The sequence below is a fragment of the Cryptomeria japonica genome, chromosome 4 (assembly GCF_030272615.1).
Source record: "Cryptomeria japonica chromosome 4, Sugi_1.0, whole genome shotgun sequence".
NCBI classification, from domain to species: Eukaryota; Viridiplantae; Streptophyta; class Pinopsida; order Cupressales; family Cupressaceae; genus Cryptomeria; species Cryptomeria japonica.
The window spans coordinates 667,416,170-667,441,820 of NC_081408.1; the positions used below are offsets into that span (position 1 = coordinate 667,416,170).

At 40.7% G+C, this 25,651-nt stretch overlaps 1 protein-coding gene across 1 annotated transcript in view; it reads left to right on the forward strand.

Moving 5' to 3' along the window:
- The window catches only part of LOC131061847 (phototropin-2), a 446,814-nt gene that overhangs the window by 376,879 nt on the left and 44,284 nt on the right, over window positions 1-25,651 (forward strand). The window contains exon 21 of the mRNA XM_057995710.2: window positions 7,299-7,411. Coding sequence (XP_057851693.2) covers window positions 7,299-7,411 — 113 coding nt within the window. The remainder of the gene's footprint in view (window positions 1-7,298; window positions 7,412-25,651) is intronic.

The following is a 25,651-nucleotide window of genomic DNA, read 5'->3' on the forward strand; positions in this document are numbered from 1 at the left end:
TACTTCACAATAAATGAAATAGTAGTAGTATGAACATTGGAGCTTCAACCTCAATCATGCACAAAGATATTTCATCCATCTAATTATCATTATCTAAAAGGAGGATTCAACAAGAAACCATGCAATTATGTAGAAGAAACAACACATTCCACCATATCTTCAATGAAAAGGATGTTTATTTACAAGTTTGGCAACAATTTCTGCCTTCTCCTACTCTACTTCTAATTGCTAGTTGTTATTGAACTATTAACCTACTTTTCACTATTGGCCTTTACAAATGAAAAAGTGGAGCCTTATATAGTGCTCTCATTACAATGAGCTGCTCAAATTGATTCACAATCAATGGCCAAGATTACAAGATAGAAACCCTAATTAGGGTTTCTTACAACCATTACATAGCATTTAATGCTTGACCAATGATAAAATTATATTTTATAGGACACGTTTCCTTCGAAAGTTCAACCAGTAGATGATGAGGGTAGTGTTGTGCGAATCGCACACCCATCCCCGTCTTGGACAGGGACCCCCCCCAGTTCGTGCCTTTCTGTCCTGTCCTGAAATTTGGCTAAGTCTGGAATTTCCTGATCCTGAAATTTGGCTAAGTCTGGAATGTCCTAATCCTGAAATTTGGCTAACTCTGAAAAACTGAGGAAACCTCCCAAAACTAGAATTTGCAATATAACTCCTGGAGGGCCGAAACCACTTTCAAACATCCTGAAAGTATATATGGAATATAACTTAAAGTATAAGTATATATGGAATATAACTTAAAGTATAAGTGACCCAGAAGCCAAAGGTTGAAAAAGTTAAAAGTTGCCAAACAACCCTCAAGGTCCGAAATTCACTTTAGACCTCCAAATTCGGACCCTGGGGCCGAAATTTCTAAATATGACAAAATCGCAAAAGGTGTTAAGAGCTCCGAAATTTGCAAAGGGATGGTCTGGGTCCGTTTTCACTTAAGCGTCCTCATTTTTGGACTTGGGGAGGGGGAATTTGAAAAGTGTATCGAGTTTGAAAGGGCGCGTTTAGGTCCGAAGTCCTTTTAAACTTCGCCAAAAAATGTTCTGAGCCTCGAAATCACTTAAGTTTTCCTTTTCGGACCCTGGGGAGCAAAAGGAAGAAACGCGAAGTGTTTAAAAAGGGGACGCACTTGGTCCGAAAATCGCAATAGTGCCCCCCACCTCCGAAAATCACCAAGCGATTATGTTTTCGGACCTTTTCGACCAAAGTGAAAAAAACGCGAAATGTTTCCAAAGGCGTAAAAACTCCGAAAAACACTTGGAAACTTGTTTTCGGATCCTAGCTCCCACAATGAAAGATAAAAGGAAATCGCGAAAGTCCCCCCCCCCGCTCCGAAGTTTGTTATAAATTTGCCAAAACGCGTTTAGCTCCGAAAGTATTCCCAGTTCGCCAAATGCTTGAAAGCTCCAAAATCTCTTAAGTATTCCCAAATTCGGACCTTGGGATAAAAAAAGTTAAAATGCGAAATTCCAAATATGCTGAAGGGTCCGAAGTTTTTTTATTTGCAGAAGTGTTTAATGATCCGAAAATTACCCTTCAGCTGGAATAAAACGCCTTATGGTCCGAAGTTTTTTTTTTAAATTCCAGAATGCCAGGAGGTCCGAAAAAGATAAAGTTGCAAAACTCAAACAATCTGAAATTTCCCAAGGGGTGCTTTGGGTCCGAAAATGCTTAAAGTTTGTACGAAACCCCAAGAGCTCCGAATTTCGTCCAAAACATCAATTTCGGACCATGGGGCCGAAATTTAATATTTGGAAGAGTTGCAAAAAATCCCCAAATGGTCTGAAATTTCACTTAAAACGCCAATTTCGGACCCTGGGAGGCTAAGTTGGAGAATATGATGAAATTTCCAAAAGTGCCCTCCGTTCTCCGAAATTTACCAGAAAAGCATGAGAGTTAAGAGTTTTAAAATTTGCAGAAGCTCTTCAAACCTCCAGAATCGCGCCATAAACCCATTTAAAATGTCCAAGACTCGAAAGGTAAAATCACGCAGAAGTAAAACACCCAAGGATCGGATTTCACATTCGAAAAGAAAGGAGAAGCATTTTCAAGATACATCTCACAAAGAGCTTCTCAAGCCAGACGTCGTAATTAAATTTAATATTTGTTAAAATTAAAATATTTAATTTTTCAAATTGATTTAATTAAGTGAAATTGGTTGATTGATCGCAGGACGTCATCGAAGAACCAGGAGAAAGACCTGAAACGCAAATCGAGGAAGGTTCGCAATTCAAGGCCAGGCGTTGAAGATTGGAAAAGAAAAGATGCAGGAGCGCAAGAGCAACCAAACATTGGGAACTGTGCCGCTGAACAAAGATGAAGTCCACCGGCGAAATTGGAGGCAAAAGGCAAAAGAACACTCAGTCTATGCATTCTCAAGAAAGTGCACAGCTGGATTTAATTCAAGGAATTCAATTCCTAAAAAGCTGAAATTGCTTTATTGTAAACTGCCTATGGGTCCCGTACAAGATATTTTTGTGGATAACTATTCCCAACCACCAAGAAGACCGGATAAACCTGAATTAAAGCCAAAAGTGGTTGGTAGTTGAGATAGTTGCTGGTTGGATAACTGAGAATTAATTCGGCATGGGTCAAAGCTGTCAGCTTCTAGAAGGTAGATCAGGACCCTTGGATGCAGTCCATCCTGGCCTCTGATTCAAAATTGTAATATCTATAAAAGGCAGAGGCCTTTCTTTTGTAAAGGGTTAGAGATTGTTAGATGGTTAGAGATTGTTAGATAGTGAGATGGTTAGATAGTTAGATTTTAGAGTTAGAATAGGTTAGATCTTAGCAGTAGCATAGAGATGCTGCAGAAATTGTTGTAATAGGCAGTTGAAATCAATATATAAACATTGATTTGGTGTTTATTGTCTTGTTTTCATCCTGTTTGCATGGTTTCTTTTAGTATTTTAGATAGATCTTTCTATTTTGGGTGTGCAGGTATTTGATAGATTCAGGCTCATACCACTGAGGATATGCTGATTGTGTATCCTTTTGTGTGGTTAACCTAAGCCTTCGATTGTGCTTAGTTCAATTGCAGGTGTCCGTCTGAGCTGCGCCAGAATTGGGTGCTTAGCCGTGCATCTCCAGTCTGAAAATCTTCCAAGTCCCTTTGAAGATTGCACCGTTCCTGCAAGGTTGTGAGCCATTCTGGGCAAGTAGGAATTGGTTATGTTGAATCCGTCTACCCACATACCCGTGTTGTTAGTTTTAGATCTCCTAACCCTTTCCTTTTGCTCTTTATTGCGTAATTCGAGAATCACAGCAGACTAGCTTGTTGCAAATTGTAAGTCCCCTTGTGTTTCCAGCATAAACACATCAAGCCACTGAGAGATCCCGCAGTCAAGACCTGACAAAATAAACCTTGAGGTAGTCTCCTTTGATCAAACTTAGAAAACAGCATTAGAGACTTCCTTATCTCAAGAGAGAGGATAGGATAATCAGTTGGCTATTCTATTCTGCGTTGACCGTATGGAGTTTGCAGCAATGCGATTTCATCCACATCAACAGGTAGGTGTATCGAACTTTGTGCCCATATGTGGTAGTCATATGCCTCGTTGGATGAGCTAGGTGCATTGAACTTGGACACCTCATCTTGAAATGAAGTGATTGGATTGAAAATTATTGGACACCACCTCAGCTAGCTGCTTCTTGTAACTCATCACAAATGTAGGTGATTGATGCATATCTCTTGATACTCAACATTTCCAAGCTCCTGCACTGATGATGGAGGGAATGAGATGAAGGTAGGAGATATTCCCAAATTGCATCATCCTTGGGGATCAATCTATCTAACTTTGATTAACTCTTTTGGAACTATCTCCCTGATGTACTAGCAATGATTCTTGGATTTCCGGAGAAAATTCAAGATTGTGAAAATTTTCTTCCTTTAGCACATGTACTCCCATGCTTGCTCTTGTGAATCTTGTTCTTCCTTGATCTCTTCTATGTGATGAGATCTCTCTGTTCATGAAGCAAGATGACATCCTCACGTTGCATATACCTCCTTAGCTTGAGGTGAAGTATATGTGTTGACTTCTTTTGATGCTACACCCTGCACTTGCTTTATAGTGTCTTTCCTTGATGTCGTGAATGCATTGATCATAATTTTCCTTGCCTCCTATCTCTCATGTCTTTAACTTTCCATCATCTTTGAGCTGATCTTCATCATCTGTTGCTAAGTTCTTCCTTGGGCCCTTGCCTTTACTTATGTGGTGAAATCCATCTTAGAAGTGTCGCTCTGATCTTTCACTATCAGACCTGATCCTCTGCTTTTACCTGCAAAAAAAACAAGAGGGTGTCAAATACATATGATGAATACTAATTTTACCTATCTCTCCTCTCTATGTGCTCTGATTTGCCTAATTAAGGGATGTCTTTAGGTTTGATTGCAGTTCCTGAGGTCTGATTTTCATGCTTTCAGCCACTTCATGGTTTGAGTTTTGATCTGATTTTACTTGATTTCATGTCTGATTTTAGTTGCTTATAGGTTTGACTTGCTGATCATTCTTCAAAGTCTGATTGCTGATTGTAGGAATAACTGAAAGCATTTGCAACAAGTCAGACTTTTGAAGGAGCATTGACAGTTTGGACTTTTGGAGGAGCATTGACAAGTCAGACTTTTGGCAGGGCATTGACAATCATCATGTGAAGATCGGACATTTGGAGGAGCACTGACAGGTTGTGGTTTTGGAGGAGCACTGACAGTCTCCTCAATAAGATCGGGCTTTTCAATAAGCATTGACAATGCTTGCAAGATGATTGTAGACTTAGCCCTTAGGTGCAAGTGAAAGCTTCCAACCTTGCCTTCTATACCATTTAATTATCACCCTTGATCATTCATTAAATCAACTTTGAAATTTTCTCTCTTCCACATATTTGATCAGATTTTTCAAGGCAAACTAGGAATTCACTCAGCATGGACGGACTTTTTGGACTGCACTGGAAGTTCAAGCTTTTAGGGGATCATTGACAGTGACCCAAAAATGATTGAACTTTTCATAGGTCTCTGACAGTGGTTGGGATTTTCACCCCTCACTGACAATGACTCAAAGATATTACTTTTACTTGCTCAATCACCTCAATCTCTTCAAACATCAAGCACTCACCTATCTGACCCTAAGGGTCCTTCATCAGCAACCAAGCCTCCACGGTTGTTAGGCCTTCATCCTGATTGACTTGCATCTAACTTCTCAATTCCTATGCCTCAACACTTACACTCATTGTTTCCATCTCTGATGATGATGATCAAATGAAATGATCATCATATCATTCATTGCCAAGCCTTGAGAGCTACCTAACCTCAATTCCACCCAAAGAGACAAACATGACTTGATCGTTTCCTAGCAACCTAAGATAATGTATTCCCTTTAGTGAAAGGTTAATAGCTAAAGACACTACAACTAACCTAAAAAGCAGAAAAAAGTGGGGTTCCACATTTGCAATGGAGAAATGTGTGAAAACATCACTACAATACATTTCTCAGATATTTTTATGGGTCATTCTGATCTAACAAGAAGACAAGGTTACAGCAAGAAAACAATGTTCAAATATTCTTGCCAGCATAATGTATGCCACACAGTTATTGTTTTGAAAATCTGTTCAGTTGTTTGTTGAAGATGTGTATCTCAATCATTGAAGTTGAGTTTCATTTATGACTTTGTTTTTGGTTCAAATTGATTGCCTCCTATCTAGCCGTGGTACTTTGGAACTTATATTTTTGAAACCTAAAATGTTATAAGCCAAGCATATGACAAGATATTATCAATTTAACAAGGCAAGAGTTGGTTTGTTTGGTTGGGTTAGTTAGTGGTTATAGGTGGTAGTTTTAACTACTTCATGTTTATACTTCCGATTAAGAGAAATATGAGAACACTTTAGAGTGTACTGCTGAGATATGTAATACATGGGTGGTTATATTTGGTTGAAGTTAGTTGAAAAGGCTTTCAACTGAAATAAAGTTGGTTACAAACTTCTTTCTACAACAGCATTTGTATATATATATAAGGCAAGGACGTGAATTGGAGGGATAGTTGATGACAGCAATCCCTTGGAACATCTGATAAAAATATATGATTGTGTAGAGATTTCGTATCAAGTGACTGAGACAAATACCTTTTCAGAAATCAGCAATTTGTATAAGGGTAACATCATAGAAGTCTGCTGAGATTTTTGCAGTTGTGTTTCCTTGTGAATTTATTCCAATACACATATCTAAGATGTTTTGGAATCATTCTGAACCATATTTGATTGCAGATACCGGTTATGAAGTGTGAACCAAAGACACTGATATTTTGACATTGTATTGATGATTTTTGAGTTCTGAGTTTGTATTGACAAGGGTATTGGAGATTTTAAACAGTTTTCAGGCTATAGACATTTTGTTTTGCAGATTTCTAAGAGCAAGGATCTTAACAGTATATTATATGTTTAAAATTGATTTGTAATAATCTGATTACACATGCTCAATACTGTCAATGTAATGATACAGATCAGAAAAACTGATAAGTTGATTAATTCTTAGAATTTGAGGCTTTGAGGGTCTCTGAGTTGGTTCTCAGAACATTGAATTGTGGTTGTGAATGAGTTGGTGCTCATATAAGGGATTTGGTGATTCCTTGGGGATTGGTGCCCTAAACATTGTAAATTCTTTAATTGTTAGGCTGGATTAGGACAGTAGATCCTAGCAGCATTACTCACCGTGGTTTTCCTATACTTGGTTTCAACGTATCCTCGTGTATTGGTCTCATTGTGTTGTGCATCTTTTTTCAGATTTCAGTTTGGTGCTTTCACTTGAACATTCAGTTTAAAAACTTTTAAGAAGTTCTTCAAAAGAAATATTTGACTAAGAATTTGATTTTTATTTATTACTGATTCACCCCACCTCCTCTCATTAGTAAATCTATGTTCTACAAACCTCCTTTTCCTTTATTCATATTCATGTGTTTAACTTCATTGATATGAGCCTTTAGCATCCACTATCATGATATTTAATGCAATATCTTGTATCTAAGTATATTTATCCATACTTCTTTGTCTAACTTGCAATGATATGACACTCTAGTATCCACTATCATTATGTTTAATGCAATATATTGTATCCATGTTTCTTGTAACTTTTATAAAATAAAATTGTATGTACAAGAATGATATATATTTTTGTGTAAGTTTTTGAGAATCTTGGATTGAGTTCCTTAATTATTATTTTGTAAACAAATATTAAGCTTTTACATTAAAATTTGATCTCTTAAAACTATTGTTTTGATTTCTATTTTCAGGTATCTTGATATATGAAATGCTTTATGGGAGAACACCATTCCGAGGAAATAATAGGCAAAAAACATTTGCAAATATTCTTCACAAGGACTTGACATTTCCTAGTAGTATCCCGGTGAGAACCATTCTCCAAGCTTAAAATACTTTTATAGAATCCATATTTCCTTTTCACATTGGATTAAAAATGAAGTACATATTTTACTTCTTAAATATTTAGACCTTTTATTTGACTTAAATTAGAATGGATATGAATGAAGTATAATATGAAAGAAATTGTCTCCGTCAACTAGGTGAAGTTGTTGCACATTCAAAGCCATTGTGAGGATGGTTCCAAAAGAATTATTTTAGGAAATTCATTAAATTATAAATGCATCGAGGAGTTTAAAGATATATATTTTTTATTGACCAGTTAATGTTGAAAATGGTACAATATAATCTCCTTTTAGGACATGAATAAATTGTAATTCACCCAAGAATTATATAATTGAAAATAATCAAATGTAATCTTTATAACTACATATTACCTCTATGACATTTGGAATCTCAATAACTTGGAAACAGTTAAATTGTATCCAATGGCATATTGCTCCTTTTTCTTTATTCCATGACTGTAATAAAGTTTGAAACCAGTTTAAAACATTTACATAAAAAGATTGATCAACTTTTGCTATATCCGGACCTATTAAGAACAAAAATACTAATATGTTTTCAACTCCAGTTGATAATTCCTTCTTTTTATCCAATTTCTTTGACTGCAAAGAGAAGGATAAAAGAAAAGGGACAAAAATTACACAAAGACTTTTGCTCTATAATTGACTATTACTTTTGACTATCAAAATTCAAGGTGACTTCTTATAAGTTAAGTGAGAGTACCACTTGCCAATTTACAAAATGATCCTTAACATACCTAAGTTCTAAGGTTATTTTCCTTTTTATTCGATCCATTTTTTACTCAATTCTTTAATTCACAAAATTAAAATTCTCCTTTCTATCATTTTATTTTTTTGTTATAACCATTGTTACAAGCAAAGTTACAAGACATGCAAAGTTACAAGACTTGCAGAGTCTGGCCCATACCCGGCGAGTCTCGAGGTGGGTCATTGTTATCACAAAAGCTTGCACCCTTGCTAAGCTATCAACTCAGCAACCTTGTGAAACATGGAAACAACCCCGAAGTGTGGGACCTTGTGCGAGGGGGTTGAATCTTCGGAGAACATCGGCTTCCTTGTCACTCCAGGTGCAGATGTTGAACTAACTCAACACTTCAAAACTAACTCCTAAGCCTATCCTAACAATTTGCAGAAGTAAAGGGAAGAGAGAATTGCTTGAAATAAAAGGAGGTGATGCACCAAGAAGAGATAGTTCCTCTCCCCACCCGAAATGGCACAAGGAATCAACTGAAAATCCTAAGAGATGCACAAGCTTCAATTGCATGAGTGACCCAAACGCATATGTGGAGGATGGAATTTTCTAAGTGTTAAGAGGGGAGAAGGATTCCCACAAAGTCACACTCAGAAAACCAGTTAACACAGCATACATGTGAAAGGAAACCACGAACATACACTTATAATGAAGGTAAGAACACATACACATCATACATAAGTTGAAGGAAGGCAAGAATAGAGATTTTCAATTAATCATAAGGCCAAAGGCCAATCTTACAGTTGCAGAAATGCAAAAGATTACAAGTCTTCAAGAGAAGAGAAGAGCATAAGAAAGCTCAAGGCAGTAGGGAGAGAACCCCTTAAAATGAGGCTTAACAGCCTTATATAGAAAAAAGGGTTACAATGTTGATCTTGACCCCTGCACGTCAATCTGGAAGTGCAGGGAAGTGCATGCACTTGGCTTGTACATGCAAGCAACCTAGCCATACCACCAAAGCCAATTCTGAGGAAGGTAGATTGACTAACCTTCCAAAGTCAGACATGACATAAGTCACCAAGCATGGCCCCGTACCTCCTTGATAGAAATCCTGCCAAAAACACTTAATGCACCCTTGTGGCTCCACAAAAGAAAGTGCACAAGTCACCAAGCTGTTGGAGCATTAAAAGCCTTGAGTACCGATCACGCCATCCGGAAGTGTCGCCAAGAGACTTCGGAAGCTCGGACTCCCGAAGTGAGGAATACAGGGGAAGAACTTCGGAACCTTGGGGTTTTGATGTTCCGGAGAGAAGAAGGAATAAGTGGGAGGAGGGAACCTCACCTCAGGGTTCCGGGCAAGGCAAGGGAAGGGAACTTCAGAACCTTGAGGTTCCGGAGTTCCGGGGAACTACGCAAAGGAACTTCAAAACCTTAGGGTTCCGGAGTTTCGAAGAAGAAAGGGAAAGGCTAAAGAGGAGGGTAACTTTGGAACCTCGGGGTTTCGGAGTTCCGGAGAGAGAGGAGTAAAGGGACAAGGAACTTCGAAACCTCAGGGTTCCGGAGTTCCGGGCAAAAGGAGAGAAAGGCTAAGGAGAGGAGGGGCTAAGCTAGGGAAGGAACTTCGGACCCTCGAGGTTCCGGAGTTTCGGAGAAACTGGAGAAAAGATGAGGGAAGGAAGGGAACTTCGGAACCTTGAGGTTCCAGAGTTCCGGAGAAGGAAAGAAAGCAACTAAGGAAAAGAACTTCGGAACCTCGAGGTTCCGGAGTTCCGGAAAAGGAAGAAGGAAAGAGACAAGGGCAAAGGGAAAAGAATTTTGGAACCTCGGGGTTCTGGAGTTCCGGGGAAGAAGAAAAAGCCAAGGGAGGGACTTCTTCTGAACAAGGCAACACTTCATATTTCATGATTCTTCTCTCCTTAATCAACTAGGGCCGCACTGGTCCATGGAATGGACCAAGGGTGTCATAAAATGACAACATTTTTGGTGGTTTTTGTGGGATGCTTGCCTGCTAAGCATGAAGTCCAGAAGCCTTGAGCAATCCATTGGGCACGGAGTCATTGAAAAGACCCAAAACATGTGTGTGCCATCACTTGGAGGAAAACTAGAAACTAGAGTGCACACCCTCTTAAGGAGAACATGGCATGTGCATAAGCACTCGTGAAAGCAAAACAACTTCTAATCTAATGTTTACATAGTCATCAACACCCTCTTCAGAAGCAGGGCTTGAGATGAATCCCATTCACTGGGATTGGAAGAACTTCGCTATCAATCTTGGAGAGATGAAATGCATTGGCCTCCTTGCAACTAGTGATGACATGTGGGCCACTCCAGATAGCATCAAACTTGGACTGTCACCTAACTTTGGCTCTGTCTGTATCCCACTTGAGAACTAGATCTCTCTTCTTGAAGACCCTATTAGTCGCCTTTTTGTCAAAAACTTTCTTGACTAGCTCTTGATGAGTCTTAAGTGTATGCATAGCCAGATTTCTAACCTCCTCTAGCTCCATCAGCTCTGCTAGCCTTACTGTCATGGCATCATTTTCTATTAATTCCAGCTGATGTGCTAGTTCAAGGGAGGGTAACTCCAGGGAATTGTTGTCCTCATTTTTGCTTCCAAAAATGAAGGACCACTACATGAAATTTTTGTGAAAAAATAAAAAAATTTACTCTATGGCACGCTTCTCGAGGCAGAATTTCGACTAATCCTTGGACTGGCTTACTCCTCAGTCCATTCTCGAACTACGTTTTGAATTTCGTCAAATTCTGGGTTCATTTGCTATGTCTTTCCTTCAATTTCGGGTTTTAAAACCCCGACTGCAGGTGGAGAATTTTCTTCAAACTGCAAGTTTTAATGATATTCATTGTTTTGGTTGTTGTAGGGGAATTTTTAGCTTATTACATGTGCATTTTTATTAAAAGATGTTACTTGCAATTTGTTTTAAATTTTCCTTCCTTCTTTTGTTATTTTTAATTGTTTTTTTTGGTCATGTTTAGTTAAAATAGGGATTTTTTCACCCAATTACAAGTAAACTTGCAGTTTGGTCAAAAAAACCCTACTTTAATGGTTTTTACACATAATAGGTATTTTAAATCCCCATTACGTATGTGCAAGTATTTCTAACTTGTTGTAGGGATTTTATTCCCCTTTTACAAGTAAACAAAACTTGTATTCCTCTCCAAAAAACCCGATTTTGCCTTGCAAGTGCATTTTTGACAATTTTAAACTTGTCATTTGTCCAAAAAAACCCAATTTTGGCTTGGCAAGTGAAAAAGTAAAAATAAAACTTGTAGTTTGCTCCAAAAAACCCGATTTTGGCTAGTAAGTGAAAAAGTGGAAAATAAAACTTGTCATTCTCTCCCAAAAACCCGATTTGCATTTCCTTATGCAAAATCGAACTTGTCTTTCATTCCAAGAAACCCGAAATGCAAAAAAAATGGTTTTTGAAGAATTCAAAGCAATTTTTTGTGGAGATTTTCTAGGGAGGAAAGGCGTTTTTGCTTCTACCCTATTTTCATGCATTCATGGACATCTTTCATGCCAAATGGAGGTTGCATTGACTGGTTTTTCGCCCTAAATCAGCAACCACATTTTTCATAAATGCCACTTTTTGAGGGATTAAATCTTCAACAAACTCCACTCTCCTAAATCGTTTTGCCCTTTCTCATCTAGGCATGGAGTTTAGGAGGATTGTTGAGCTATTAAATGATGCCATTTGGTGTGCAAATGATGGCCACGTTTTTTCCACGTGACTCCTTTGGCTACGCTTTGCAAACACTTGTCATCATTTCTTCTACTTCCTCCTTAGGCGTTTTGTTCTAATCCTCTTGGGTGTGCTCTCTCATTGGCACTTTGATCTTCCAAATTTGGGATTGCTGCTACATTTATCAGTTTGGGGATTTTTTGCAAAAACGTGTTAAGGGTTTTGGCATTGCGGATTGCTTCTATTTTTGGTCTTCCTTCTTTTTTCCAAAAATTGGTTGCATTTTTGGAGAAGCATTTGCATTTTCAATAAAGGTATGGCTTCTTTCCTTTCTCTCCTTTATTTTATTATTTTCTTGCTTTCTTAGTTTTCTTTCTTAGTTGCATTTTTGTAAATATGTGTTGTTCTTCCCCCCAAAAATCGGTTTTCGTGAGAGGATTTTTCCCCTTGGTATGCAATTTTCGAATTGCATTGTTCTTCCCAAAAATTCCATCCTTGTATTCAGGATTTTTAATCTCGATTACAAGTTCGCTGGGAATTCTTGTTCTTCCCCTATGGTTAAGGAATTTAACCATTTTTTGTTAAAATTCCAAATTAAAAAATGTGAAATACCCCTCCCTTGCAAATTCGGGTTTTAAAAACCGGATTACATGTTGAATAGTTCTGTGATCATCCTGGCTCAGTTTCATCCTAGTTGTGTTAATAATCAGTACGGGAGCCATATGCGACATAATTAAATATTATTTCCTTATCATAAGGTTTAATATTTAATTAATCTGATTATTTGCGACTGATCTATTAAAATTGGGATTAATGCCTATTTTATCCTAATTGTTTGGCGAAACTCATGTGTACTATGGGATGGCGAAATAGTTTAGAGGAATATTATGTTATATTGCATCTCCATTATTTGCCAAGTAATTAACGTGGGTCCCTTCCCTTTTGGCGTGAGGTTTGACTTATGAAAAGTAGCGCTACACTTGGGTGAAATGAAATGCAAATGAAGGAGTGGCGTTTGGAGGAATTTGCATTTAATTTTGGTTGCTGAAGAGTTATAAATAAGAGCCTTGGGCTCTCATTTGGGACATCTTTTAAAATTGCATCGTTATGCTGCCGGTTTGGCTACTGAAAATCTGAGCTTCGAAGTATGGCTTCCTAGCTAAGTCTCAGTTTCGTACTTGCAAGATAGTACCTAGCTGTGTCCTTGTATTCCCATTGTCGTTGGTGAATGAGCTGCAGATTGTGGAGTGTTCTATGTGGGATTTGAGTATTTCTGGTTTGCTGGTCGCGGGACTGCTGAAAGTATATTTTGCTCACACCTCTTAACCAAGCGACTCCATCATTCTGGGTACCGGCTCATCCTTCCTAGTCATGGCCATACATTGTGCAAGTTTTTAGCAAGTTTAATTGAGCATTGATTTTTCTAGACAAAATCGAAATTCCTAGGTATGGCGTGGGTTTCTGATATTGCATTGGGATGCGTGCAAATTAAATAAGGGTTGTTTGGGGTTATAGCTTGGATTGGATGTTGTTGTTAGTGTTATATTGGGGGATTGGGATTGATTTGAGTTGATTCGGGTGAAAAATGAGGGAGTTATGAGTATTTTGATGTTTCCATAGGTTGTTGAATTGTACTTTCAGCCTGCAGATTAGTTGTAACAGAAAATTATAGTCTTGTTGTAGAAATCTGCAATTACTCTTCTCATCTCATCTCTATTTTGTAAGGAGGTTTCAATAGTCCTGATCATCCCTTCTTTCTGCTTTTATTTGTAATTCCCACTGCATAAGTGGAAGAGACTGGCTTGCCGCCTTCTATGTTTTGTAATTCAGTTTTTGTACTCAATCCTCCCACTGAATAAGTGGTCGAGTGATAAGTTCAATACAATGGTCCTCCCGCTGAAATATGCGGTAGAGTGATAGCTTAATGTAATGTCCTCCAGCTGAAATACGCGGTAGAGTGATTGAATTTCAGTTTCTTGTCATTTTTACCTTGGTCGGTTTACCGCCAAGAGTTTGGTTTCTATCCTGCTGGATAAGCAGAAGGGGCTGGCTTGCCGCCCAGGCATTGTAATTTCAGTTTGATTATTGTTGCTAATGATCCCCAGAACACCGTATGCTCTCGCCCTCCCAAACTGGGCTCTCGGTGAACAAAAGGTGGAAGGGTTCCCTTTCAGCAGTTTGGATTATTTCTCTAACCTTAACAGGTTGTGGTGATTGTGTGTATCTCTTATTAAAAAAAAATTGCTAGGATATTATAGTGGTATTAGAGATGGTTTTCCTGCCAGCCTGTGAGAGTCAGTGGGTTCAAAAGTATCCAAGAGTGACAGAGACGTCAGATACTACAATAGAAAACAGAAGAGACAACAGTTTCAGGTTCCGATAGTGCCGGAAGAGGACACTTTCTCAGAAGTACTGAGAAACAGAGGAAAGGATATAGATACTCCAGATTCAGTGGATTCAATGGCAGATAAGACCACAGACCCAGATGAGGCACCTGATAAGAAAGCAGAGAGACAATTTGCTACCATGATGGACATGATGTCTCTACTACTGGCCAAGCTCAACCAGAACGTTGTTGGGACCCTAATCAACCCAACAATGGTCCGGAAGCCAGCACTTCTAACGCTCCTATAAGCAATGGGAACGGGAGTAACAATGGAGGTTCAGCCCCAAGGCCTTTGCAACCTGTCTTTTTGCCAAAAGAAGTACAACAAGCTAAAACAGAGATACCCACAGCTGATGAAATAAGAAACAGCTTCATGGAGTATGCTTCCCTTCCTGGTGAGATCCGAGATATCCTAACTCTGGATCAATTCATGAATCAGAAAATGAAGAGAGGAAGGAGGAATGACTACAAGTCTGCTGCCCCAAGAGATTTCCAACAAGCTCTTGGAAGAGTGACCTTAGCACACTTTGATGGAAGCGCTAAGAGTACAACTAGAGCATGGGTACAGAAGTTGGACAATTACTTGTCCTTGAGACCGATGCTTGAGGAGGATGCCATCAATTTTGCTACCTTGCACTTGGATGGAGTGGCCCACGAATGGTGGTACCATGGGTTGGTCACCCTTGGTCACAACTTAGTCACCACCTACGCTGATTTCACCAACAAGCTAATTGAAAGATTTGACACCAGGGACCCAGAGGTGAAGTTTAGAGAACTTGCACAACTTAGGCAGCAAGGTTCACTGGACACTTACGTGACTGAATTCCAAAACCTGTCAGTCATGGTGAGTAGCATCTTAGAGAAGCGGTTGGTTGTCCTTTTCACTGAAGGACATGAAGAACCATTGAGAGGATGGGTCAAAGCTTTTGATCCGCCCACCTTGGCAAAAGCTATCAAAAAATCTCGAAACATGGAGTTGGCTGCCCCAAAGAGTAAAATTCAGTCCAAGCCTTTCCCTTTCAGAAAGGACAAGAAGAAGTTCACGAATCAGACCAAGAAGTTCTCTCCACTTATGGATGATGGGCTCTGTCAAGAGCTTCGGAGAAAGAATCTATGTTACTCTTGCAGAGAACCTTGGGTTCCCGGACATAGGTGCCATGGAAAAGGAAATTTGCATCAGATGGAATGCTATTCAAAAGAGGGATCAGATTCTGAAATTTCAGAATAGCAATCTGAAGTTGAGGATAGCGAGTATGAAGAGGCTCTTGAAGGGCCTGAAGTTGGGTCAGAAGATAGGGGAGTAGTTGCTCAACTCTCGAGCATCCACAAAAATGAATCCTTCAGAGTTCGAGGTGTGATTGGAGAACATCGTGTCATTGCTCTCATTGACACAAATGCAACACACAACATTGATGAAAGGATTGTTGCAAAAAAGGGGCTAGTGGCAGAGGAAGTTGAGGGCTTCAAAGTCATGGTAGCAAATGGCTCCACTATATCCTGTAACAGAATGATTTCCAACATGTCTCTGAAGTTGGGAAATCATGAAATCAGAGATGATTTCTTTGTGGTTAGCATTGGAGGGACTGATGATGCAGTCCTCGAGATTCAATGGCTGAGATCTCTTGGTGAGATCACACTAAACCTACAAACCATGGAGCTGAAATTCATGTCTGAAGGGAAGAAGGTAGCTTTGAGAGGAATGTCGCATGGGGGACTTAAAGTTGTATCCTTGAAAAGAATAGAAAGGCTGATCCGCCATAATCAGGTGGAGTGGGCAGCGGAGTGTTTGATAATGCCTTCCAATCCATTGGTGGATAAGGGCAGCTACTCCTCAGATATTTCAGCAATGGTCAAGGATAGAAGCAAGATCATGGTAATGCCTTCAAAACCACAACAAGAGCAAAGAAATTATCCTAAAGGCATTCAAGCTTTGATAACTAAGAGAAGCAAGGTGTTCAAAAATCCCCCTCCTGGCAGGCCCCCTGAAAGAGGTGCCAAACACATTATTGAGCTTGAAGAAAGAGTTAAGCCAATCATGACTACTCCTTACCGATATCCTAAGAAGCAGAAGGATGAGATTGAGAAAGCAATTCAGGAATTGATTGGGTTACATATGGCCTAGCAAAAGCCCTTTTGCTTCGGCTGTTGTTTTGGTGAGGAAGAAGGATGGGACCATGCGCATTTGTGTGGATTACCGAGCTCTGAATCAGAAAACCATCAAGAATCGGTATCCTATTCCGAGAATTGATGAGTTCATTGACAAGCTACATGGAACAGTGTTCTTTTCCAAGATTGACCTCAGATCGGGGTACCATCAGATCAGAATGAGAGCTTCAGATGTGGAGAAGACTGCTTTCAGATGCCACTTTGGGCATTTTGAGTTCCTAGTCATGCCTTTTGGTTTGACTAATCCTCCTGCTACATTCCAGTCATGCATGAACAGAATCTTCCAAGATCAGTTAAGGAAGTTTGTTTTGATATTTTTTGATGACATCCTAATATTCAGCAAATCTTGGAAAGAACATTTACAACAGTTGGATGAAGTGTTGGGCATATTAGAATCTGAGTCCCTGTTTGCCAAGAAGTCCAAATGTGAGTTTGGGATGGAAGAGTTGCTCTACCTTGGTCACATTATCAGTGCGGGTGGTGTGAAGGTGGATCCCGAAAAGACTAGAGCCATCCTTGATTGGCCTACTGCCAAAAACATAACACATTTGAGGGGATTTTTGGGATTGTGTGGTTTCTATCGGAGGTTTGTGAAGGGATATTCTCAGTTGGCAGCACCCCTTACAGATCTCACAAAGAAAGGAGCTTTTAAATGGTCCGAAAAGGCACAGACAACATTTGAGCAGTTTAAAGGGATCATGAGTTCGTGCCTTGTTTTAGCATTGCCTGATTTCACCAAGCCATTTGAGCTACAATCTGATGCATCTGGAGAAGGTGTTGGTGCGGTCCTCATGCAGGATAAGCATCCTATAGTCTTTGAGAGCAGAAAGTTGAGAGGTCATGAGCGACTGTATTCCATTTATGACAAGGAAATGCTTGCCATAATGCATGCCCTTGCAAAGTTCAGACAGTATCTGGTGGGGAGTAAATTCATTGTTAAGATTGATCACAATAATCTTAAACACTTCATGCATCAAAAGGATCTGAATGAGAGACAGCAGAAATGGGTGAGTAAGCTACAGGCTTACAACTTCGATATTGAGTATGTTAAGGGTAAAATAATGTGGTGGCAGATGCCTTATCCAAGAGACCCCATTTAAGCTCACTTTGCGAGCTTACTGCTGATTGGAGAGAGTTATTGCTTGCTGATTATGCCAAAAATCAGTTTGCAACAAGCCTTATAGAAGGTACTTTTCATGATGAAAGGTACAAATTGGTTGAGGGATTGATACTATACAAGGGAAGAATCTTCATAGTAGCTGAATCTAAGTTAAAAGAGAAGATCTTGAAGACTTTCCATGACATCCCCCTTGCTGGTCACCAAGGTTATTTCAAAACATATAGGCAGATCCGGGAGAGATTCTCTTGGAAGGGACTTAAAAGTGATGTTTTGAAGTACATTAAGGATTGTCTTACATGTCAGAAGAACAAAGATGAGCACACTCTACTAGCTGGTTTGTTACAACCCTTGCCTATTCCCGGTCAAAAATGGGAGAGTATCTCCATGGATTTCATCATGGGGCTGCCTCAAGCTCAAGGGAAGGATAGTATCTATGTGGTGGTGGACAGACTTACAAAAGTTTGCTCATTTCTTCGCCATCACCAGCTCTTTTACAGCAGCACAAGTTGCTGAAGTGTTCTTCCGGGAGGTGTCCAGATTACATGGCTTACCGAAGAACATTGTGAGTGATAGGGACAGCAAGTTCCTAAGTGCTTTCTGGCAGGAGATTTTCAGATTGTGTGGTACTGTGCTCACTCCAAGCACCAGCTATCACCCTCAAATTGATGGGTAGACCGAGATAGTGAATAAGTGGTTGGAAGGTTAGCTCAAAAACTATGTCTCAAAGCAGCAAAATACTTGGGTGAGATGGCTTCACCTAGGGGAATATTGTCACAATTCTTCCTATCACATGCCCATTCGAATGTCACCATTCATGGCACTATATGGTTATGAAGCTCCTAGCTTCGCGGACTTGGTATTTGGTGATAGGAGAACACCTCAGGCAAAGGATATGATGAAGAAAAGTCAAGATATTCTGAGGATTTTGAGGGACAATCTCCAGCATGCACAGAATCAGCAGAAGTTATATGCTGATCAGCAGCGAATTGAGCGCACCTTTTGAAGTGGGCGACATGGTTTATTTGGGGCTCCAGCCCTACAGACAGTCTACTCTCAAGAAGATTGGGGTTGAGAAATTGAAGCCTCGATTCTATGGGCCTTTCAGAGTCAGCAGAAGGGTTGGAGAAGTGGCTTATGAATTGGAATTACCAGCAAGCAGCAAGATCCATAATGTATTTCATGTCTCTCACCTTAAGAAGGCTCTGGGACATAATGTTGTTGCTTCAGTTGAGTTACCTCCGCTTGATGAGGAGGGAGAGTTGGTTTTGGTTCTGGAAGCTGTCCTTGAATTCAGGGAACGATCTTTGAGGAGAAGAGTGATCAGGGAGTACTTGGTCAAATGGAAGAATCTACTAGCAGAGGATGCTACGTGGGAAAATGAGGAGATTTTATTGCATCCAATCTTACAGTTGCTTGAGGACAAGCAATTTTGGGGAGGGCCGACTATAATGTCCCCTTCTCACTGATGACCTTCCAGTGGTCCATTAGCCTATTCCTGATACCCATAGGCTAGGTGGAATGAAGAATGAGGGTCCAGCATTGATGAAACGAAGACTTACTATTTTTAGTAATTCTGGTGTTACTGTCCTACTGAGCTCTCCATGTTTTGCCTCTAGACGCGATGATCATGCCCTTCTGAGCATTAGTTCTTGACTTATTATTTTTAGTAAGTGGCAGTGTGGCACAATTCTATTTTTGGCAGTAGACAGGGTTCTGATTCTGCAACAGTTTTGTGGTCGTCCTCGCTCAGTTTCATCCTAGTTGTGTTAATAATCAGTACGGGAGTCATATGCGACATAATTAAATATTATTTCCTTATCCTAAGGTTTAATATTTAATTAATCTGATTATTTGCGACTGATCTAGTAAAATTGGGATTAATGCTTAGTTTATCCTAATTGTTTGGCGAAACTCGTGTACTATGGGATGGCGAAATAGTTTAGAGGAATATTATGTTATATTGCATCTCCATTATTTGCCAAGTAATTAACGTGGGTCCCTTCCCTTTTGGCGTGAGGTTTGACTTATGAAAAGTAGCGCTACACTTGGGTGAAATGAAATGCAAATGAAGGAGTGGCGTTTGGAGGAATTTGCATTTAATTTTGGTTGCTAAAGAGTTATAAATAAGAGCCTTGGGCTCTCATTTGGGACATCTTTGAAAATTGCATCGTTATGCTACCGGTTTGGCTACTGAAAATCTGAGCTTCGAAGTATGGCTTCCTAGCTAAGTCTCAGTTTCGTACTTGCAAGATAGTATCTAGCTGTGTCCTTGTATTCCCATTGTCGTTGGTGAATGAGTTGCAGATTGTGGAGTGTTCTATGTGCGATTTGAGTGTTTCTGGTTTGCTGGTCGTGGGACTGCTGAAAGTATATTTTGCTCACACCTCTTAACCAAGCGACTCCATCATTCTGGGTACCGGCTCATCCTTCCTAGTCATGGCGATACATTGTGCAAGTTTTTAGCAAGTTTAATTGAGCATTGATTTTTCTAGACAAAATCAAAATTCCTAGGTATGGCGTGGGTTTCTGATATTGCATTGGGATGCATGCAAATTAAATAAGGGTTGTTTGGGGTTGTAGTTTGGATCGGATGTTGTTGTTAGTGTTATATTGGGGGATTGGGATTGATTTGAGTTGATTCGGGTGAAAAATGAGGGAGTTATGAGTATTTTGATGTTTCCATAGGCTGTTGAATTGTACTTTCAGCCTGCAGATTAGTTGTAACAGAAAATTATAGTCTTGTTGTAGAAATCTGCAATTACTCTTCTCATCTCATCTCTATTTTGTAAGGTTGTTTCAGTAGTACTGATCATCCCTTCTTTCTGCTTTTATTTGTAATTCCCACTGCATAAGTGGAAGAGGCTGGCTTGCTGCCTTCTATGTTTTGTAATTCAGTTTTTGTACTCAGTCCTCCCACTGAATAAGTGGTCGAGTGATAAGTTCAATACAATGGTCCTCCCGCTGAAATATGCAGTAGAGTGATAGCTTAATGTAATGTCCTCCCGCTGAAATACGCGGTAGAGTGATTGAATTTCAATTTCTTGTCATTTTTCCCTTGGTCAGTTTAGCGCCAAGACTTTGATTTCTATCCTGCTGGATAAACAGAAGGGGCTGGCTTGCCGCCCAGGCATTGTAATTTCAGTTTGATTATTGTTGCTAACAATCCCCAGAACACCGTATGCTTTCACCCTCCCAGACTGGGGTTTCGGTGAACAAAAGGTGGAAGGGTTCCCCTTCAGCAGTTTGGATTATTTCTCTAACCTTAACAGGTTGTGGTGATTGCGTGTATCTCTTATTGTTAAAAAATCAAAAAAAAAATTACCGGGATATTATAGACAGCAGGCCTCACAACAAGCCTGATGTGTTGCTCCTTCTCACTTGCAACATGCGTTGGTATGTCGAACTAAGCACCAACCGCTACAAGCCTATCAGCATGCTTGTTCTTACCCCTAGGAATGCTCTAGATATTGAAGGCCTCAAATCCTTCAATCAAATCTCAAACCCTGTGTTTGTATGATTTGAGTAAGTTGTTCTTTGCTACACTTTGGGCTCGGATGTGGTTAAAAACTAACTCACTATCTCCAAATACTTGCAGAGATCTGATCTTTCTGCTTTGTGCGAGTTGGAGACCTTGGATCAAGGCTTCATACTCAGCGACATTGTTAGTGCAACCGAATTGAAGCCTAAAAGAGAAGAAATATTTCTCCTGCTCAAGAGAAACAAGCATCACCCCGGCACCTACACCATTCTTGTTTCTTGAACCATCAAAAAACATGTTCCATAACCCCTCTGAGTCTCCTTGTGTCTTGAAGAGGTTAGGAATAGGAGTATTCTCTTCGTGGATACAATAGGTGCCAAGCCCGGTCTCTTTGGTCTCAGTTAATGGATCAAATTGAAAAGCATTGGCCCATTCGTCCAACAAGCAATCAGGAACCTCTTGCAAGAGAGTAACAGGTTCACGGACAACACACTCCTCCCCCTCTTCATTCAAAGTGTAATTCATGTTTATATGGCTAGGGGTGTAGGGCTCAATGTGGTTTTGGGCGATGGGTTATGTCCTTATGGTGACCTTGGTACCATACCTTGTTCGAAATAGCATATGGGACCAGTCAAAAGACAGGTACCCACCTATCTTGGTTGTGAAGTCTCTAGACAGGCAGATGGAAAAGAAGGCAGGGAGGTCGATGACGGATACGTCTTGCAAGACAGTGCAACCAGGGCACGCATGCAAGGTTAACTTCAAATTTTTTACCACCCCTACTGTCTTAATAGAAGTGCCATCTAATTGGACCACCCCTTTGGTCACAAGTTTGTATTTTATGCCAAGAAGATCAGCTACCTTCTTAGGCATGACTGAGCTACTAGCTCCTGAATCTATCATGCGATTGTGAACCAAGTTGTCTCTTATGATTAAGGAGAGATAGAAAGGGGGAGGCTTGCTGATCTTGCTTGAATCTTCCTCCTCCTTGGGTTGCACCAAACTAGTGGAGACTGCCTTTCCATTGATTGCTGCCTCATTACCTGACTGATTGACATCCTTCAATGCCTCCTTAAGCAAATCCCTTTGAGATGGGATTGAAAGGGCCTCCCACATAGTGACGTTGAGGTTGGCCTTCTTCATCTGATCAACTATGTTGAAAGGAACAATAGCTGACTTTAGAGACCCCTTTGAAGCTACAAGGTCTGTCTTTGTTCTTTAAACGACTTGGGCCTCCTCCTGCCTCTTCTCCTATCCATGGTACTTTGGCTTGTATCATGGACAGCTGCCTTGGGTGTTGGAGCTTGGGTTAATGTTGAAGGTGAGGTAGCCTCCATGGCTTTCTTCTTTGACCTCGCATACTGCAACATGGACTCACCATTTGTTTGGTTCAAACCACAGAATTCTACCTCGTGCCAATTGACAAAGGTGGAATCCCCTTGTAAGTAAGCCTGAGTGCCAACACTAGGCTGATTTGGGTCATATTGCTGGCCAGAAGTGGTCGGCTCATCTTGCACTACTAAAGTTTGGACAAACCCTTCATTTTGGCATGCACCTTGGTTGTGTGGCTGATTACGTGGTTGACACCAATCTTGCTCTTGGGCGAGGTTATTTTGCATTGGAACTATCACCTTTGAGCTTCTTGCGGTTGTGGGGTTCACGCTATTCAAGGGCCTGGCATTGCTCCATTGGTTTTGCCCTTGAAGCGGTGGCCTACTTTGTTGATAATTCTGACCTTGTGCTTGGTAAGGTTTGTTATACTAAGTTTGCTGCCTCTTTAGTGCCACCAATTCATTGCCAAAGTTTTGTAATAGAGCCTTGACCTCATGGAGCTCATTGGAGGATGTAGAGGGCCTGGATGATTGTCCTGCAGAAGCCATTGGAATAGGAGCCAAGGTGGGTTTTTGAGTAGGGGCTTCTGGGAAGAGAGGCATTGGAGGCCTTGGAGCTATCTTCCCAACCTGAATCAAACATTTTTCTGCTCTTATGGCTATGTCATATGCACCCGGTAGAGAGGTTCCACCCATTGATTGGATCATGACATCTATATTGTTGTTGAGAGCTCTAAGATAATATAATAATGCATGATTTGGAGATGGCTTCATTAGAGAAGGAATTCTATTCCACGTCTTATGGAATCTAAAATTGAAATCTCCCATGAACTCATGGGGTGCCCTCTTGATTGTAGTCAACTGCTCTACAAGTGATAGGTGATCACTTTTGTCTTCGAAATGGTTGCACAACCTCTCCCCCAATTCGTCCCAATTGTGAATGGAGCTAGACGGCAACCCTCTATACCACTGCAAGGCTTTGTCTTTCAAAGATGTGGCTAATAAGAGTCTGACAGCAACATCATCCTGAGTGATATTATGGATGGAGCAGATGTTTGCAATGTCTTGAGTGTGCTCAATGGGTGTAGTGGTTTTTTCACCATTGAAGTATGGTATACTCTTCAACGCAGCCACTGGTATGTCATTCCATTGAGTCAAAACAAGGGGACTCCCTCCATTGAAGGTGACGAAAACCTGATTTCTAGCCATGCAGAACAATGGTCTATTGATATGAGTGGTGGGAGACTTTGATAGTAATGGTCTAGTAAATGGAGGAGTAGAACGAGACCTAGGAGATGGAGTGTTTACAACCTTGGTACCCCTAACTAGTGACAATGAAGGTCTGCCTCTCCTCCTTCTAGAACCTATAGAATGGAGCTCTAGGAATTGAAAATTGCCCCTAGAAGACACCCTTGTATGAACTCTGGGCATGAAATCTGCAACCGACCTCGGAAGTTCGGAGGTTCAAAGTTGCGGAGTATGATTCCTTTGGTACCTCGGGAATTCGGAACCTGGGGGTTCCGGCTGTCCGGGTCTAAGTACCTCGGAACCTAGGGGTTCTAGGGTTCCAGATCTAAGAAGGCTTCACTGACTTCGGAACGTGGGGGTCCCAGAGTTCGGGAGTAAGCAGAGTTACAAACTTTGTTGTGAACCCGAACTGGTCCTTGAGCAGAGTCGCCAAGTGCTTGAGAGATGACTGCCTCTAAGGGCTAAAACACCAAGAATTAGCACTAAATCCTTAGCATGTATGTTGTTTTTGTCCCACCCGGTGTACCAAAAACTGTCATCACAAAAGCTTGCACCCTTGCTAAGCTATCAACTCAACAACCTTGTGAAACATGGAAACAACCCCGAAGTGTGGGACCTTACACGAGGAGGTTGAATCTTTGGAGAAGGTCGTCTTCCTTCTCACTCTAGGTGCAGGTGTTGAACTAACTCAACACTTCAAAACTAACTCCTAAGCCTATCCTAACAATTTGCAAAGGTAAAGGGAAGAGAGAATTGCTTGAAATAAAAGGAGGTGATGCACCAAGAAGAGATAGTTCCTCTCCCCACCCGAAATGGCACAAGGAATCAACTGAAAATCCTAAGAGATGCACAAGCTTCAATTGCATGAGTGACCCAAACGCATGTGTAGAGGGTGGAATTTTCTAAGTGTTAAGAGGGGAGAAGGATTCCCACAAAGTCACACTCAGAAAACCAATTAACACAGCATACATGTGAAAGGAAACCACGAACATACAGTTATAATGAAGGTAAGAACACATACACATCATACATAAGTTGAAGGAAGGCAAGAATAGAGAATTTCAATTAATCATAAGGCCAAAGGCCAATCTTACAGTTGCAGAAATGCAAAGATTACAAGTCTTCAAGAGAAGAGCATAAGAAAGCTTAAAGCAACAGGGAGAGAACCCCTTACAATGAGGCTTAACAGCCTTATATAGAAAAAAGGGTTACAATGGTGATCATGACCCCTGCATGTCAGTCTGGAAGTGCAGGTAAGTGCATGCACCTGGCTTGTACATGCAAGCAACCTAGCCATACCACCAAAGCCAATTCTGAGGAAGGTAGACTGACTAACCTTCCAAAGTCAGACATGACATAAGTCACCAAGCATGGCCCCATACCTCCTTGATAGAAATCCTGCCAAAAACACTTAATGCACCCTTGTGGCTCCACAAAAGAAAGTGCACAAGTCACCAAGCTATCGGAGCATTAAAAACTTTTAGTGTCGATCACGCCATCTGAAAGTGTCGCCAGGAGACTTTGGAAGCTCAGACTCCCGAAGTGAGGAAGACAAGGGAAGGACTTCGGAACCTCAAGGTTCCGGAGTTCCAGAAACTAGAGAGAAAAGGCAAAAGGGGAAGGAACTTCAGAACCTTGAGGTTCTGATGTTTTGGAGAGAAGAAGGAAGAAGGGGGAGGAGGGAACCTCGGGGTTCCAGGGTTCCGAGCAAGGCAAGGGAAGGGAACTTCGGAACCTTGGGGTTTCAGAGTTCCGGGGAACTGTGCAAAGGAACTTCAGAACCTCGGGGTTTCGGAGTTCCGAAGAAGAAAGGGAAAGGCTAAAGAGGAGGGGAACTTCAGAACCTCGGGGTTCCAGAGTTCCGAAGAGAAAGGAGTAAAGGGACAAAGAACTTCGGAACCTCAGGGTTCTGGAGTTTTGGGTAAAAGGAGAGAAAGGCTAAGGAGAGGAGGGCCTAAGCTAGGGAAGGAACTTTGGACCCTCGAGGTTCCGAAGTTCCAGAGAAACTGGAGAAAAGATGAGGGAAGGAAGGGAACATTGGAACCTCGGGGTTCCGGAGTTCCG